Source organism: Pagrus major, chromosome 20 (assembly GCF_040436345.1).
Source record: "Pagrus major chromosome 20, Pma_NU_1.0".
NCBI classification, from domain to species: Eukaryota; Metazoa; Chordata; class Actinopteri; order Spariformes; family Sparidae; genus Pagrus; species Pagrus major.
The window spans coordinates 16,367,934-16,384,090 of NC_133234.1; the positions used below are offsets into that span (position 1 = coordinate 16,367,934).

The 16,157-nt window shown below is 41.0% G+C and overlaps 1 protein-coding gene across 1 annotated transcript; it reads left to right on the plus strand.

Moving 5' to 3' along the window:
- Positions 1-379: 379 nt before the first annotated feature.
- LOC141015737 (synaptic vesicle membrane protein VAT-1 homolog) lies at positions 380-14,843 on the plus strand. Its single transcript, XM_073489906.1, has 6 exons — positions 380-1,032; positions 8,891-9,098; positions 11,196-11,366; positions 11,534-11,623; positions 12,413-12,651; positions 12,813-14,843. The coding sequence occupies exons 1-6, from the start codon at positions 616-618 to the stop codon at positions 13,002-13,004; spliced, it is 1,317 nt and encodes a 438-aa protein (XP_073346007.1). The 5' UTR covers positions 380-615; the 3' UTR covers positions 13,005-14,843.
- The last annotated feature ends 1,314 nt before the right edge of the window (positions 14,844-16,157 follow it).

The following is a 16,157-nucleotide window of genomic DNA, read 5'->3' on the forward strand; positions in this document are numbered from 1 at the left end:
TTAATTGGTTGTTAACTATTAACTAAATATTCATTAACTTTAAATTTGCCATTTTTTTATTATATGTAATTGTTTATTTTAAGATATTAAGATATCAAAGACCCAGAAAAAATACAGAGGACATGACCTCAGTATCTTCAATGGTAGCTACGGCCCTGGCTGCGGCTAGTTAGCTTAGTTAGCAGTGCAGTTAGCGGTTCGGACTCTAAGCACGGAGCACAGGGGATGTTGACATCATAGCGTCAAAGCTGTTATATCTTCATATTGTGTTGATGATTTATGTAATTTTTTTAAAACACATTACACCTTTAAAAAAGGGTGGCAAAATCCTAAAACCGGCGTGTTTTATTGTGAAAAACCATAAAGGAAGTGGTGATTGAACTGTGTCTGCATTGACATTGGTCACTTGTTGAGCTGAGCGCACACACAGGAAACCACCCAGCAAAAAATCTCATTTTCTACCAAGGACAGGACTGTCTTCAGGGGCGGATACTTATCTTATGTCAGTTCTCACCAGAAATATTTGTTTGTTTTTTTAAAAGAAACACCCGAACAGGCTGAATAACTCATCTGGACCGAAAAACCCAGAAGAACCGCACATCACAAGTGGTTATCATGTCTGGCGAAGAGGCTCCAACTCAGCTGCAACAACCTGAGCAGGAGAAGCAGCCGGAGGAGCCTCCACCAGCTGCTGCTGCCGCTCCAGCTGCGGCTCCAGCTGCTGCTGCTGCTGCACCGCAGGAGTCGGCGGGGAGCAAACCCGCAGCCGAGGAGAAGCGCCACTCCTTCAGGGCTCTGGTCCTCACGGGGCACGGCGGGTATGACAAAGTGAAGCTGCAGGTGAAGACGCAGGCTGAGCCGCAGCTGAAGGCGGGAGAGGTCCTGGTGCGGGTCAAGGCGTGCGGGCTGAACTTCGCCGAGCTGCTGGGAAGACAGGGGCTGTACGAGCTGCTGCCCGCCCCGCCTGTCGTGATGGGAATGGAGGGATCCGGGGTCATCGAGGCGGTCGGGGAGGATGTGAAGGACCGGAAAGTGAGTAAAGGCCTGCTGAGTGCACACACACACACACACACACACACACACACACACACACACACACACACACACACACACACACAGCCACCCACTCAACACCACCGTGCACATGAACAATGTCCAGTCATGTGCTGAGGATTTAAACCCACAGCAGCTGAGTGCACTGACTGGTTTCTGTACTTGGGGACCTGCATCCTGGTGGTCCTCCTTCCTGGCATGCTAGTGAATACTTCAATAGTTGCAGAGAAATCAGGAAAAAGCAGCAGTCTTTTCTTTGCATTGTCTTTGAAGAAAAGTCTATTAGAGGAAAAGTTCACCCAAAAATGAAAATTCAGTCCAGACGAGCTGTATGGAGCAGTTTTATGTCCCCATCTACTGCAGTTGTTTAGGAGAATGCACAAGACACACGACAGATGACATGCACTGGGAATGTCTTGTTTTCTCAATTAATCGAGCAATGCTTGGTTTATAAAAAACAATATAATGAAGGCATCTGTCACAGTTTCCTAAAGCCCGAGATGATGCTTCATGTCATCTGTCATCAGACCAACAGTCCAAAAACCTTAAAGTATCCAAAATTTCAATGAAAGAAAAGCAGGAAATCGTCACAATTCTGAGGCTGAAACCAATAAATGTTTGCCGACAAATATCTTAAACATGATTGATTATCAAAATAGCTGTTTCAGCTCTGTATCAAACAATGACATCTATTTGTACAAAGGAATATGTGCCTTTTTCTCATGTTTTATGAAGGGTTGTTCTAATACTAATACCAGCATCGGAAAAAGCCTCCGATGCTGCCTAAAATGCTGAAATCGGTATCGGTGAGTACACAAGTCTACACACCGAGCCAATTTGTCCTGCTACATCTATTTTAGACGATGGAGTGTTGAGGATGAGTTCAGGAGTCTCACAGCAGTCTGGAGGATGAAGCTGCTCTGTACTCTGGTGATATGGCAGCAGATACTTCTGTATCTTTTGCCAGATGGCAGCAGGGGGAACACACTGTGGCCGGGGTGGGCGTCGTTTTTTTGGAATCCGCAAGTAGCCAATTTGAATTCACAACAAGCTTTGTGAAACTTCAAGCACAGCGTCGTATCAGCCCATACACAAAGGCCAGGTATCGGGAAGGAAAAAACGGCAAACGCCTCGGTGCAATGTGAAAGAACCCCTTTATAAATAACCTCCATCAGTTGAACACGTTCATGTAATATGTTTCTATTTTAAAAAAGAGGAAAGAGCTTCTCTTGCTGTTAAACGTAACACTCTGGTGTTAGGAATAGTTGCAGTGTTTGATTTACGGCGTGTCCTTGAAGTGCTTTTACATTCTTCCCTGCAGAGTACATTTACCTTCTCCTTGATAAGAGCTTTCCAAAGGTCGAGTTTTATTGAGTTTAGGCAGAATATTTATAAGCTGTGCGTCCGTGTCTAATATCAGGCTGGATCACAGAGCCTTAAATTTGTTTTTTTTTTAATGCTTTTTCTGCTCTAAAAGAGGAAAACATCCAGGCTGTTTGAAGCCTGCAGATACCTGTTCCCTGCAGGTGAAGCTCATTTTCCTCAGATGCTGCAGAGCTGATCCCAGAGCATCCACAGGCCAAAAGGCTCCACTGGTTATTCTGTGCGTTTATTTTTACAGCAACATATCGAGGATGAATCCACAGTGACTCATTGCACCAAAACCTCTGTGATTTCTTGTTACAGCTTTCGTAGAATGTTTGACTTCATTAACCGGAGCCGCACATGTTCTGTGCGCGTACATTTATGAATATGGAAGACGGAAAACACTGAGACGTGAATGAGTGACAGGACTTTTCAGCCGTGTCATTGGGTTCAGAAGAGCGGCATTAATTGTGTTGTTTGTAAAGCTCGGCAACAAGATTTGCTATTGCACAGTTAATCATTAGTTTGTGCCTCTCATGTTTTAGATCACATGAGAATTGAGTCGCAGAGTCAGGAATCTGTTTTTTATGAAAGATATATATCTAGATGATCGCTTGAGAAAAAAAAACCCTTTCCTGAATCCTCAACAAACCATCTGGAGGGAAAATATCCTGTTGGATTCATGATAAAAAAGATTTATCATCCGTTTCTGCCGAAGTTGTGTCTCTTTTTCCTGCTTCAACATGACATGTCTCCTTGCTCTACTTGAACACCCTGAAGCAAAATTAAAACGCGAGCAACAGTTAAATTGGCACATATTGACTTTTACTTTTGAATATTTTACAAAATAACAGCAGTTTTGGCACAGGGAATTCAGTTGGAACTTGAGAAAAAGGGATACAAATGTTTTTCATGATGCAACAGACAGAATATTTTTTCATCCAGACTGATGGAAGAATCTTAAAGGATTTTGGAAATACCCTCAGAACAGTGGCACATCTTGTTAAACAACCTTCTCGAATGTCACAAATTGGGGATATGTGCATTCGTACATGCGCCGACAAGCTCATTTGCTCAGGACCTCAGTCAGTTGTCGTGACTTGTTTCATAGAGGATGTTTTACTGCTAGTTGTTGCCAACATTTATAACCACTCTTAGTCTGAACAATGTTGTGTACCAACATGAGACACAATAATAATACTTAGTTCTATTCATCAAGGCCTGGAAGTGCTCGAATGCTTCCTTTACTTACCTGTCGATCTGAACCTAGATTAATCTAGACAGTTCAACAGTGTGTTTGCGTGATATTTGCCCCCAAACAACCAAATTTGTGTTTGGTCATCCTCTGACTTAACTCAACACTCACCAGAGATTCAGAAGAGCCTCCAGGAAGAGTGCCAGGCTTTGAAGCCAATTTGGCATAAGCCCTGTTTCCACCAAGCAGTCCGGTTAAGTTCAGTTCGGTTCATTTTTTGCATTTGCAATTGTCAAAATGCGGATGGCACCGAAAAAAACTGCTCCATGCCATCCCGTTTTCTTTAACCCTTCTGTACCTAGAAGACTGATCTGGCATCTAAAGGGCGGAGCTAGACACACTGCAGGCTGTTGATTAGTCGACAGAATCGTCACTCACGCGCAACAGGAAGAATAAACACAACAACGACAAACACAAACCCGCCTCTTAAAAATCACATCGATTTCGAGAAAAGACATGTCAGGGAGTTCTCTCTGTGTAAAATGTTGGCGTACAACGATGTTACATGAGAGACCCAGGAGGCGCAGACATTCCTCTGTTATCGGCGAGGAGGAAATACAGAGAGAGCTGGATGGAAGAACGAGAAGGCTTTGTAGCTTGTTTCTCAGAGAATGGCTGACAAGAGCTTCCAGTCCACATCCGAGGAATGTAGGACAAAATGCAAGACCCTCAGGAGCGGTTGAACAAGAATAAAGGACCACAACAGCCGGAGTGTTACTAGAAGAAGCTGGAGATGCTGTTCGCCTCCTTCATGGCCTCCATGTTACACACTAACATGCTACACAATGTGGAAGATCTGGGTAATTTTATACCTGGACTGTATCCAGTGTCTGACTTGAACACAACACTTCCTAGTTTTAGGTGATAATACACCATTGAACACATCATTATCAATATACATTAATGTCGATAGACTCCCCTACGTCCTACACACTGGACTGTTAATATGTTCCTGAAGCTCCTCTCTGTCCCTCTGACAGTATGGAATTTCCCTCCTCCTCCTCTTTCCCCCCATCCCTCTCTCCACTTTCGGAGAGCAGGAATCTTATAGCGGGATTGCTGCATTCCAACACCTCCTTTTCTGAAGGAAGCAGCAAAACACGAGACACCACAAAAACCACGGATGCAACAGTGGCAGGAAGCAGTGTGTGAAAATGAAGGATCCCAACACGGTTAAGGCAAAGAATTTAGACCGTATATGCGCACTGAACTGATGATGTCTAGGTGGTTGGTGAGGTTAGAGTAAGAATCTGGGTGGGGCTGCGGCGGTGCAGACACACAGGGCAGGAGATAATGACATAAAGGGAAGTGATCTCGGCTCGAGCAGCGAGGGCGTGCCTGGAAATCAGACGGAGCAGATGTGTGATGTAGGATCTCATTTACGACTCGTCTCTCCCAGATTCCAGTCCCAGCATTGCCTCGTCGCAGATGTTTCCAGATTAAATGACAGTTAACGATTATTACTCACAACTTGATTGATATCTTGGAAGATGTGAGCGGTGATTTCTGTGTCAAACTGTTCCAACTGGCCGCTCTGAAAGAAATGAACCATCTGCTCTGCAAATAAACTCTTTAATCAACTTGATGTTGATGAGAGGATGTGTAGCAGCCTGTTGTGTACTCAGCTCAGTACATCGCACGATATGTGTTTGATTGAAGCAGGTGACTTTAATGTTTCAGAATGAGTTTGATGTAAATAATCCATCTGCAGTGGTGGAGGTAACTGAGACTCTAGATCAAGATACGTGTACTTTCCATCTTCTGCTACTTGTTCCACAACAATCCAGTGGGAAACATTGTACTTTTTACTTCACTACTTTACCTCAACTAAATAAAATCCCACAAAAATTGTGAGATTTTACCAAAAACAAGCATATCGCTAGAGTAACCGCTAACTGCTGCTAACTAGAGCTGCCGTTAGCTCAGCTAGCCATGCAGCTAGCGGTTGGGACTAGGAGCTTGAAACACCGGCGGAGTGTTGGTGTTTACTAACGACGTTACATCAAATCTTAGAAAGAAGGAACTGGGAAATCGTAATTTTTTACAATTTTTTCATTAAACGATAATTCGTGAAAATAATCGGCTGATTAATCAATAATGAAAATGATCATTAGGTGCAGCCCTTTCCATCGCTGTCCATCTCTATGTTGAGTATTGTAAAACACAGAATGAAAGGCATTTTCTCCTAACTTCAAAGAGGCAGCAAAAAGTGAAGTGGTATCACCATGTTTGTATTTTCATGCATCGACATGAACAGCAGGAAAACTGTACTGTCTGTCACAGTTGCCAGAATAGAATAATAAACAGCAGGTTTTCCACACAAACTTCACTGTCCTACTTCAAACATCCTCTCCGTTACCTCAGTCCATGTCAGCTATCCAGGAACTGAGCTCAGCCTTTTTTAAAACTGGCTCTCGTGCATTTTTTGAGGTCATCCAGCGGGGTTTGAAAGAGTTTCGTAAGAACAAGGGTTGAGAAATGTGATCAACGCAAAAAGAGCTCGTCACCAGAGGTGGAAGTTAAAGCGTAAAAAGTGGTGATACGGGAGTTATCTCAGTGCAACAGAGACAACATGTGTTTGTGTTTGAGCTTCTGTTTTTACCGTATCTGAATGTGTAAATATTTGTGTGTGTGTGCGTGTGTGTGTGTGTGTCATCTGTCTATTGTCATGGGTTGTGTGCAGCGGGAAGTGGGCGTGGCTCGGAGCTCTTGAGGCTGTTTTAACAGGAAGCAGTGCAGCATTCACAATCAGATCAGACTTCTTTCCTGTGCCCTTCACTTTTTTGGCAGGTTTCGCAACACTGATGATACTTAAATAACGGCACTTCTCTGTGGAAGAAAACAGCTCATAAATGGGGAACATTTTCCATATCCGTGTCTTAGCTTCTGTGAAGAGAGACATGGTTTTATGTGATCTTGTTTTGAGTCGGTCTTGAGGAAGTCTTTTTTTGGGGGGGGGGGACAAAATTAAAGGACGTTTCTAAGCAACAATGACAGCGGGAAGCTAAAGAAACATTTCACAACAGGGCTGCCTGTGCAAGTAATATTTCATTCTCAATATGCAAGCAAAGCAAAGTATTTCAATTAGAACACAAAGTCAATCGAAGGAAAACATTTATCTGCAGCTATTTTCACAGTCATTTCAGTCGTTTTTCAAGCAGAAAACGCTGAAATATGTGCTGGTTTGCTGCTTTCCTGCATCATAAATGACAGGAGATCAATTATTTCGGGGTTTTGAAACATTGGTCAGCCAAATTACGCGATATGAAGATGCCACTTTGGTCACCTGACAATTGCAATGGGCATTTTTTAATTTAAAACATTTTTTTTTACATTTTACAGCCCAAACAATGAAGTCATCAAGAAACACAGTCTCACAATACATTCGCCTACAGCGCAAAAAGTAGTAGTTTTACAATATTGGCTCTAAGATTTGGTCTGCATTAAAATCCGTTTTTAAAAATATTTTTACAGAGATTTATGTTTTATTTTCATGCCCTTCGTTCAGGGGATGTGTATGAAATTAGTTTGTTAGATATTATGAGGCTTTATCCAGGTTTCGCCAGAAAACTGTTAAAATGCAACATTTTCCGTCGTTGCTATGCTGGTTGCTATGGACTGAAACAGCTCCACGTTCGAATCATTGTCTTTGTGTTGAGTAGTTATCTGAGGATTTATGTTATTATTATTATTTGATAATGTTCTTTCAATAAGAGAAACTTAACAGTCAGGTGAAATGGACGCAGGACAATAGAAAGAGTAAAAAGTAATTCCAAAGTAATCACAATGTTCGAGCCATTATTGTGAAAATACTACATTTTGCACTGTGGACCAGTGTAGCTATGACACATTTTGATGTGAGACTGGGTTGTCAAGAAAACAGGTGACTTCTGCACCTTTAATTTCTTTCCGAGGATGGATGTGTGTGTAGACAGAGCAGACTAGCAGTGTAATAACTGTCCCTCATGTCATTCAACAACAAAGATACATTAAATGACTTCCTGCCTGCTTGACCTCAATTTCCCATTTGACAGCACTGTGTGCAGAGTGAAAAAAAAAAACCCAGCTCCAGTGTTCTAACGACGAGCAAAGTGGTGATGACGGAAGAAAACGAGCTCCTCATGTTCACACAACATCTGTGTTGTAATCCTCCCTTCAAAGTCTGTTCCAATAAAGTATGTGATCATGTTCACATCACCTCTCATCGCCATGGAGCTAGTTCTGGTTTTGTTTGTCCATGTTTTGAGACATCTGGGGGTAAATGCATTTTTTGTAAGTGAAGAAATGATGCTAAACTAATCACAGTGAGATCTGGGGATTACCCAGAGGAACAGGGACTATTGTTTTCTGGAAAGAGAATGATCTAAGCCATGATACCAGAGACAATATCTCAAATTGTACTGAATGGATTGCCATTAAATTCTGTACAGACATTCACGGTGCCCAGAGGATGAATCCAAATGACTTTGGTGATCATTGACTTTTCCCCTGGCGCCTTCTGCAGGTTCAAAATATTCACATATGCTGTGAAATATCTCAACATCCACTCGATGGATTAGCACCAACATTGATAGACATTCATGCTTCCCAGATGATAAACTCTTCTGACTTTTTTCCCTAGACCGTTCGTGAGGTTGACTAATGTAGTTTGGCATAAAATGTGTTGACAACAATTGGATGGATGATTGGTACAAATATTCATGTCCCCCTGACGCTGAACTGTAATAACTGTTTATCGTGTGTGTATATAGTCTCTATTTTATTAGCAGTAGTATTTTATTTTATTATCTATTATTCTAGTGTGTATTTTGATTTTATCTTGCTTTTTTATCTATAACTCAATCATTGCTGTAAGCTACTGTGAATTTCCCAGTGAGGGACCAATAAAGTCTTGTCTTATCTTTGGTGATTGCTTAACATCTTATCTGGCACAACAACTAGGTCAAATTTTCAATCACTCCAATGCGTTTGGTTGCTTTGGTTTCAACAAGTATCTGCAAAACTAATGACATTCCTATACATTCATCAGACTCAGCTATACTTTGCATCAAGTCCTAATCAGCAAATGAAAGCATGCTAACACGCTAAAGAAAGATGTGACCATGATCAACGTTATACCTTTATACCGTTGTACCATTTGTTTGACCACCCCAGGGATCCCCTCAGTAACTCCATTGTGTCCGTCCTCCCTCCCTCTCCTCCCCCGTCCTCCCTTAGGTGGGGGATCGTGTCATCGTGATGAGCCGCAACGGCATGTGGCAGGAAGTGGTGGTCGTGCCCGCCATCCACACCTTCCCCATGCCTGATCAGATGAGCTTTGAGGAAGGTGCTGCTATCCCCGTCAACTACATGACCGCCTACATGATGCTGTTTGAGATGGCCAATCTGAGGCCGGGCAAGAGCGTTCTCGTCCACATGGCAGCAGGTGAGACACACACAGTGCATACTAATAAAGTGAGTGCTACTTTACTGCATAATTTCCCCTGGTTTTGTCCAAATAACATCAATGGTTGAAATGCTCTTTTAATTTTGAACATTTTGTGATGGTCATTTTTCTCTATTTGTGACATTTCACACACCAAACGATTACGAGGAATGAATCAAAATCGTGATTTTAAACACGACTCATCTGGAAACACAGTCCTCCCCATGATTTATTCATGAAATACAACAAACATCTCCCCAGTCGCCGGGCTAACCTGTGAAGAGTCACACAGCTCGTTCACGAAAGGTCACTAATCACTTCTCCGTATGCAGCCGCGTTTCTGCTCTGAAACATTATCAGCCGAGAGACCGAGGGTTATAGGTGAGGATATAGTGTGTGTGCGTGTGCGTGTGTGTGATGGTCCTATAAAAGCTTACTCATAAAGTGGCAAACAGGATCATTGGCAGGCACGGTTGCTTTGGCAACACCTGACATTTCAAAAAGATGCTTCAACACGGTGACAAATAATGATGTCTCATTTACAGAAGAGGATTGTGTGTCCAGGTGTTGAAATGACCAAGGTCCTGGTAGTATTACAATAACCACAGTAGGGTGGAAGTAATTAATATGCAGCCCTTAAGGCCCTGGAAACATATTTTTTGCTCATAAGCAAGTGGATCCAACAGGAACACGCTCTGATCTTCCAAGTTAGAGCACATTTGTAGTTATTTCACATTTAATATGTGTGTATTTTGTTTTGTTTTTTTATTTGTGCTTTTGTAACTGCCGTGAAGTGAGCAGGAAATGGAGTCACAAACTGCCATGCACCAATCAGGATTGAGCAACATTTGAATCAGAATCTGATGACAGCTGGTTGGTTGTTTAGTCACTGTTAGTCAAATCTGATTAAACCCCATATGTCAATATATATGGGATTTTACTTTCTGTTTTACTGTCTATAACCAGATGTTTTCCGAAAATAGTTCAGGCTGCTTTTTTTTTTATAGCTTTTTTTGGAATTTCAACAGTTTTTGATAGAAAAGTGTAAAATAAGAAAAAAAGGAAGAAGAAAAATATATTTTAAAAAAAGACGAAAAAAATAGCTTCGGTGTTAAGCTCTTTATAAATAACACGGAATGATTTTTGATCTCACCACAACTAAACTCAAATACAGGCCTGTTTTGCTCCAATGTTTACACATACAACAACAATGACTTTAAAGTACAACTAAAACTCAGGTTAGCTCTTGAAAACTGCTAAAAAAAGTTGCATAATGCACCTTTAATGGTTTCCCTTTGGTTTGGATTTAGGAAATGTTTGACACACACACAAAACATTTTAAAGTTTGTTAAATGCATGGATCCATCTTTAAATTAAAAGCCCACTTTGTGATAACAAACTACACCAGATAAGCATCATTAGATGGCAGTGGGTCAAACACTGATTTGTTCAATATTAGTTCCTCTAAACAAATATTTCCAGCATTTATAATTCAACATTAAATGTTTATAAAATGTTAAAGCAGCAGTAAGTCAGATAGCTCAGTATTTGAGTTCAAGTAAACAGGTCAGTTACTGTCAGCATCCACTGTCACGGTCTAGTGCTCTTCTTCTGCATCCCCCCTCTCAAAGGCCATGTTTCAGTGTTGAGTGGGCGGGTGGCTGTCAGCTGACCCCTGTGAATCAGCCACATGAGGCCAGGGTGATGAACAGGGCAGGAAGGATTAATGGTGCGTCTGCACACCCAGGCAGGCAGCCATGATGTGAGAAACCTTTCATGGTTAAACAGCACGAGGCCACAGAGAGCAGAAATCACTGTCTGCTGTGTTGCTGTTTGTCCCTCGATTATCCTTTAAATCACCTCACCAACCACCAACTGCAGAGTGTAATACTGCCACTGGAGCTGTATTAGAAATCAATGTAATCCCACCACTGTATACGTATGACTGACCCATTAAATCCAGTTTCTGTGTGTTGTTACAGCACTTACATCCATTTGTTGTTTGATGTTTAAATCACAGTGTGTTGTAGAGAGGGAACACACAGCTGAAATACCTGCAGTCGCTTCTATTCTCATTCCTGCTCCGCACGTCCACAGGTGGTGTCGGTGTCGCTGCTACCCAGCTGTGTCAGACCGTGCCGGATGTGACTGTTTTTGGCACGGCGTCAGCCTCCAAACACGAGACCATCGCAGAAGGCGGGGTAACTCATCCCATCGACTACCGCACCAAAGACTACGTGGAGGAAATCCGCAAAATCAGCCCGAAGGGTGAGAAAACACACAACGCTGTAGTGTTTAAGTACCTTTTTCGCCTGGCCAGGAAAGTTTGTATTGTCATAATTCATGTTGACAATATTTAGTTTATTTTGTTTCTTGAATATCAAGTGGAAATGAGACATAAACATCTCATCACTTCTCTCTGCTTGTCTCTGCAGGAGTGGACATCGTCCTCGACCCACTCGGAGGTTTGGACACTCAGAAAGGTTTTAGTTTGTTGAAACCTTTGGGCACGCTCATAGTCTTTGGTAAGACGTTTGGAAACAGAAACACAGGTTTAAATGTATTTGATGAGTCTGCCGTAATGTTTCTGTACTTGAGCTTTATCTTACTTTAAGTACTTTTGATTTCACTTGTTGAAATAATGCTGTTTTACATCACTTTATTGAAAAAATGTATGTACTTGAATGGTAGCTGACTTTTACATTTACTCAGGTACTGCACTTTTAACTTTTATGACTTTAAATTTTAGGGGGACCTTATTTTCCTCCGAGAACAGCTTGTTTATTCAGCTATGAGTTTGTATTACTACCTCCAGTAATATTGTAAATATTGAAATTCCAAGTACTCCAAAACTACATAGTGCCCCTTTAAGTACATTTAGCCAATAATGCCTATGTATTCATTTTCATTTATAATGCAGAACATGTAAAATGCTTGGAATTGAATATTTTTATAGTGCAAGATTTGCTACTTGTATTGTATAATTAAAGGAACTGAAAACTTCACTAAATCAGATATTGGGAAGATTTCACATCATCGCCTACAACTTTCACTCACACACCAGCGAAGGAAATCTCACTTGAGATGAAAATTGTGGAAATGAAACCATATTTGTCCCTAACATGTAATTTGCAGATGAACAAAGTCCAGATAAAATTGCTATATTGTTGTTTTTTTCTTCGCCTACATATTCTCTTGAATTGGGACAAAGCTTCATCAAAGACCTTTTCATCATCTTTAATTTTCTATACGACAGTTATTGTGAAAATCTCCTCTGTGTGGTTTTTAATCTGCTCTATTGTCCGTCATTCTAGGTGCAGCTAACTGTGTGACGGGCCAGAAGAAGAACCTGTTGGCCATGGCGAAGACCTGGTACAACCAGCTCTCTCTCAACACGCTGAAGCTTATGCAGGCCAACAAGGCGGTGTGCGGCTTCCACCTGGGCTACATCACCGATGAGCAGCTCCTGAGCAGCAACATGTCCAAGCTGCTGGAGCTGTACGGGCAGGGGAAGATCAAGCCCCGCATTGACTCATGCTACCACTTTGAAGAGGTTAGCTTGATCAGGTTTATATAACGTCTGTTGATTAATGTATCCTCATACAGCTACAGATTTCTTTCAGGCTTTTAACGAGTCACATCAGATGCACTCTGTTTCAGGAGAAAAAAAATACCTATTGTGCACATCCGTTCTGTTCCCCTGTCTTTTCTCAGGTGACGGATGCCATGAGGCGCATGCACGAACGCCAAAACATCGGGAAAGTCATCCTTCTCCCTGAACCGAAGAAGGAGGAAGAGAAGCCAAAATCCGACCCCGAGCCGGTAGAAAATGTGGAAAAATCTGAAGCAGCCGTCAGCGAGAAGAAAGAAGAGGCCACAGAGGAAGTAAAAGCAGAGAAAGATTGAGTAAGATTGTTTGTTTGAATGATATTTTCAAACACATCCTCAATAAGTTCCTTGTTATACAAAAAAAAAGGAAAGAAAAGAGAAGAAAGGTTGCCATGAGTTCTTTGACTTTATCAGTATTTTCAAATGTTTATTAAGATCTTGTGCAATATGTCACATGAGTGTCGTGTTTCTGTGGGAGATACTTGTGTTTGAAATAAAAATTGAGTGTCATATTATGTGAGGAAAAATCTATTCTGATTACAGATGGTTCTTAAACACGACACAGCGAAACGGGTGTGGCTTCAAAAATAGCGTCCCCGTGACAACAGCTCAAAACAGCCCCAACATAATATTTGTAATGACAACAAACCAGAGCCGGTATGTTTGAAACCTCTAAGAAATGGTCCAAAACTTTGACTTATGAGTAAAATAAAGGTGTTTCAAGTAGGCCTGAGCAGTTAAAATGTAATGCATCACACATTGTTATGATTAAGATTACCCATCATGCATTGTAGCCAAGAGGAAAGCTAATATACTGCGTTTTAATGAGTTAAAGAAGGATGCAGTCACCATTTTCTCCTATTTCACACCTCTCTTTACAACTTTGGAGCGAATAAAAGGCACTTAACTTCAAAGGAGACATATTATGCTCATTTTTAGGTTCATAATTTTATTTTGGGTTACTACTAGAAAAAGTTTGCATGATTTAATGCGAGAAAAACACATCAGTTTTCTCATACTGTCCAGTGCAGCAGGGCTGTATCCTCCCTCTGTTTTAGCTCTTGTCTCTTTAAGGCCCCAGTCTGCTCTGATTGGTCAGCTCACATACGCCTGAGCCAGCAGTGTCTCCAGTCGGCTCTGTTGTGTTTTCAGCTTCCAGTTAGCTTCACTTCTACAGTGATTATAGGAATGAATTATACAAACAAGTGACATGGTGACGTAGTGTGATGTCACGAAGTCACGGAATTAAAGGCGAAGCTACTGACGAGGCGTTTCAGGAGCAGGGTTTTCTGTGGGAGAGAGGAGCTTCTGTTTTTTTAACTTTCAAGATCTTTTACATGTCCGAGAACATATGTACTGTAACACTGAAGGAAAGGACAAAACAAAAAAGCATAATAGTTCTCCTTTAAGAATATGAGCATAGTTAAGTGTGTTATGTTTTTTTAAGAATTTAAGTACTCTTAGTGGTTTCATACATACCATATCAATTGTCAAAGTCATTTCAGTGTAATCAGAATACATTCCTGAGCTTTTGGTAATTCCCTGGATCCTGTTCCAGATGATTAACTTGATGAGTAACTGTAATCAAATGTACCGACCGTAGCATGTGTAGTGATCCTTCGTCCAGTTTCCCGCTTTGTGATGCACTACTCAAATTTTAAGTGCTACAATGAGATGATGGGTGTGTTCTCACATCCACTCCTCTTTGATGAATGTTGTGGAACAAACAGCCCGGGGTCAGTGTGTTGTTTTGTAGTTGAATTGTTGTATTTTTCTTGCGTATTTGTGCCAAATTTAAAGCCAGCTTTCACCACTGCCGTCGAGCCAACTGTGAATAACAATTAGCGGGACTTCCCTGCCTTGGCACTGTTGTCACCCGTGGGTTTTCTTCCAAACAATGTCGCCCTGAACTTGAGCTAAAACTATTTGGCAAGCGAAGGCAGGTTTCCTAGCCTTGATTTTTTGTTTTGTTTTGTTTACAGAGCTACAGTCGAGAATGTATTACTTATTGATTCCTGTTAAAAAGTAACGAAGCAAAACTTGGATGACTCCTTTGTGTTTTCATACACTTTGTATTTCTCTGCTCAGTTCATATTCATTTTGATGCTTTATAAAGCTTTTTCTATGATTTCTTCATTGCTTGCATATCTGTTTCTTTTGGAATGTCTGATCTTAAATAGTGAAGTAATTCAAATGTTTTGTCCAGCTGTGGGTGTAATTCAATGCTGTGACGCAGACGACGCTACCGAAGCACAAGAGAACAAGTTTTCCCTCCTCGCATTCCTCTCCCCACCCTCTCACTCCTGCTTTTTGTCTCCTCTCTGCAGCTGAACTCTCTCAAAACTCTCCGCTTACTTTGTTTTGATTTCTAAAAAGCACCTCTAACAAAGTCTCACAGATAATGCTTTATGTTATTTACATTTGTGACTTTTGTTTTTCTTTCTGGCCACTTGGACAAGTATTGTTAAGTTTGGCCAGGTTTCCATCTCCTGGTCTGTAGTAAGATCTGATGTGGACTTTGAGTAGTGAGGAACGAGATCATTGGGATTATTTACATCTACATGTTCGTGAGCCTGATGTTCGTCTGCTTGGAGTTACAGTTTAACTACTGAACCAAACAGTAGAGCAGTTTAACTAATGACCATGTTGAGTATTTAACATGACAAATGAGCAGATTGTTGAAGATAAAAGAAACAAAGACAGATTCAAGACTCCTCTCTGCAAATATCTCTGTAATATCAAAAGACTTGACACATTTAACACGTCTCACTGCAGTGACACACAGCAACAAAACTACATTTTGTTTTTGTGCCAAAAATGTGACAAAAGTGGCATGTTTCCCATGATAATTTGCCAAAAACATACATAAACTCATCCAGTGTTCACTCATACAAAGAGTGACATCTAGTGGTCAGTGTAAGATTGTGCCTTTAAATAAAGAATTCAGATGTGATCCACAGTGTTGCCTATGAACAAAATGTCATCTCATGAAATAAGCCATACACAAAAAGCTGAAAGGAAAACCATCGTAATTATATCTGATCCTGCTCAGTTAGAACGAGTCTTCAGAGTAAGATTTGTTTAATGGAGTCAGAATCAATCAAAGAAAATAATCAGTAATCCAATTCTAAATCATTATAGCTGTCGAAATACATTCATAATAATCCATTATAATAAGAACCAGAATTGATTCAAACACATATATCGCTCATTCATGCTCAACATAACCGGTGCATTTCATTTTCAATATTATAAATGTGATTATGACCAATCTGTGTGCTGTTACTGAAAGATTTCATGTGTTACTGTATTCATGTTGCTGAACAATGCTGCCTTTTTTTTTTAATTTTCTGTACAAACATTGGGCACACCTGCCTTCCGTGTTCACATGGCACTAACCTGTTTATTAAAGTGTTATCACACATGCTCCTCTCAGCTTGTGAATGACGA

What these genes read in the sequence shown, in the direction of transcription:
- LOC141015737 (XM_073489906.1), top strand. Translation starts at nt 616, where the DNA reads ATGTCTGGCGAAGAGGCTCCAACTCAGCTGCAACAACCTGAGCAGGAG. An exon ending in TCTCGTCCACATGGCAGCAG is followed by an intron (nt 9,099 to 11,195) that starts GTGAGACACACA and finishes GCACGTCCACAG; the next exon opens with GTGGTGTCGGTGTCGCTGCT. An exon ending in CCGCAAAATCAGCCCGAAGG is followed by an intron (nt 11,367 to 11,533) that starts GTGAGAAAACAC and finishes TTGTCTCTGCAG; the next exon opens with GAGTGGACATCGTCCTCGAC.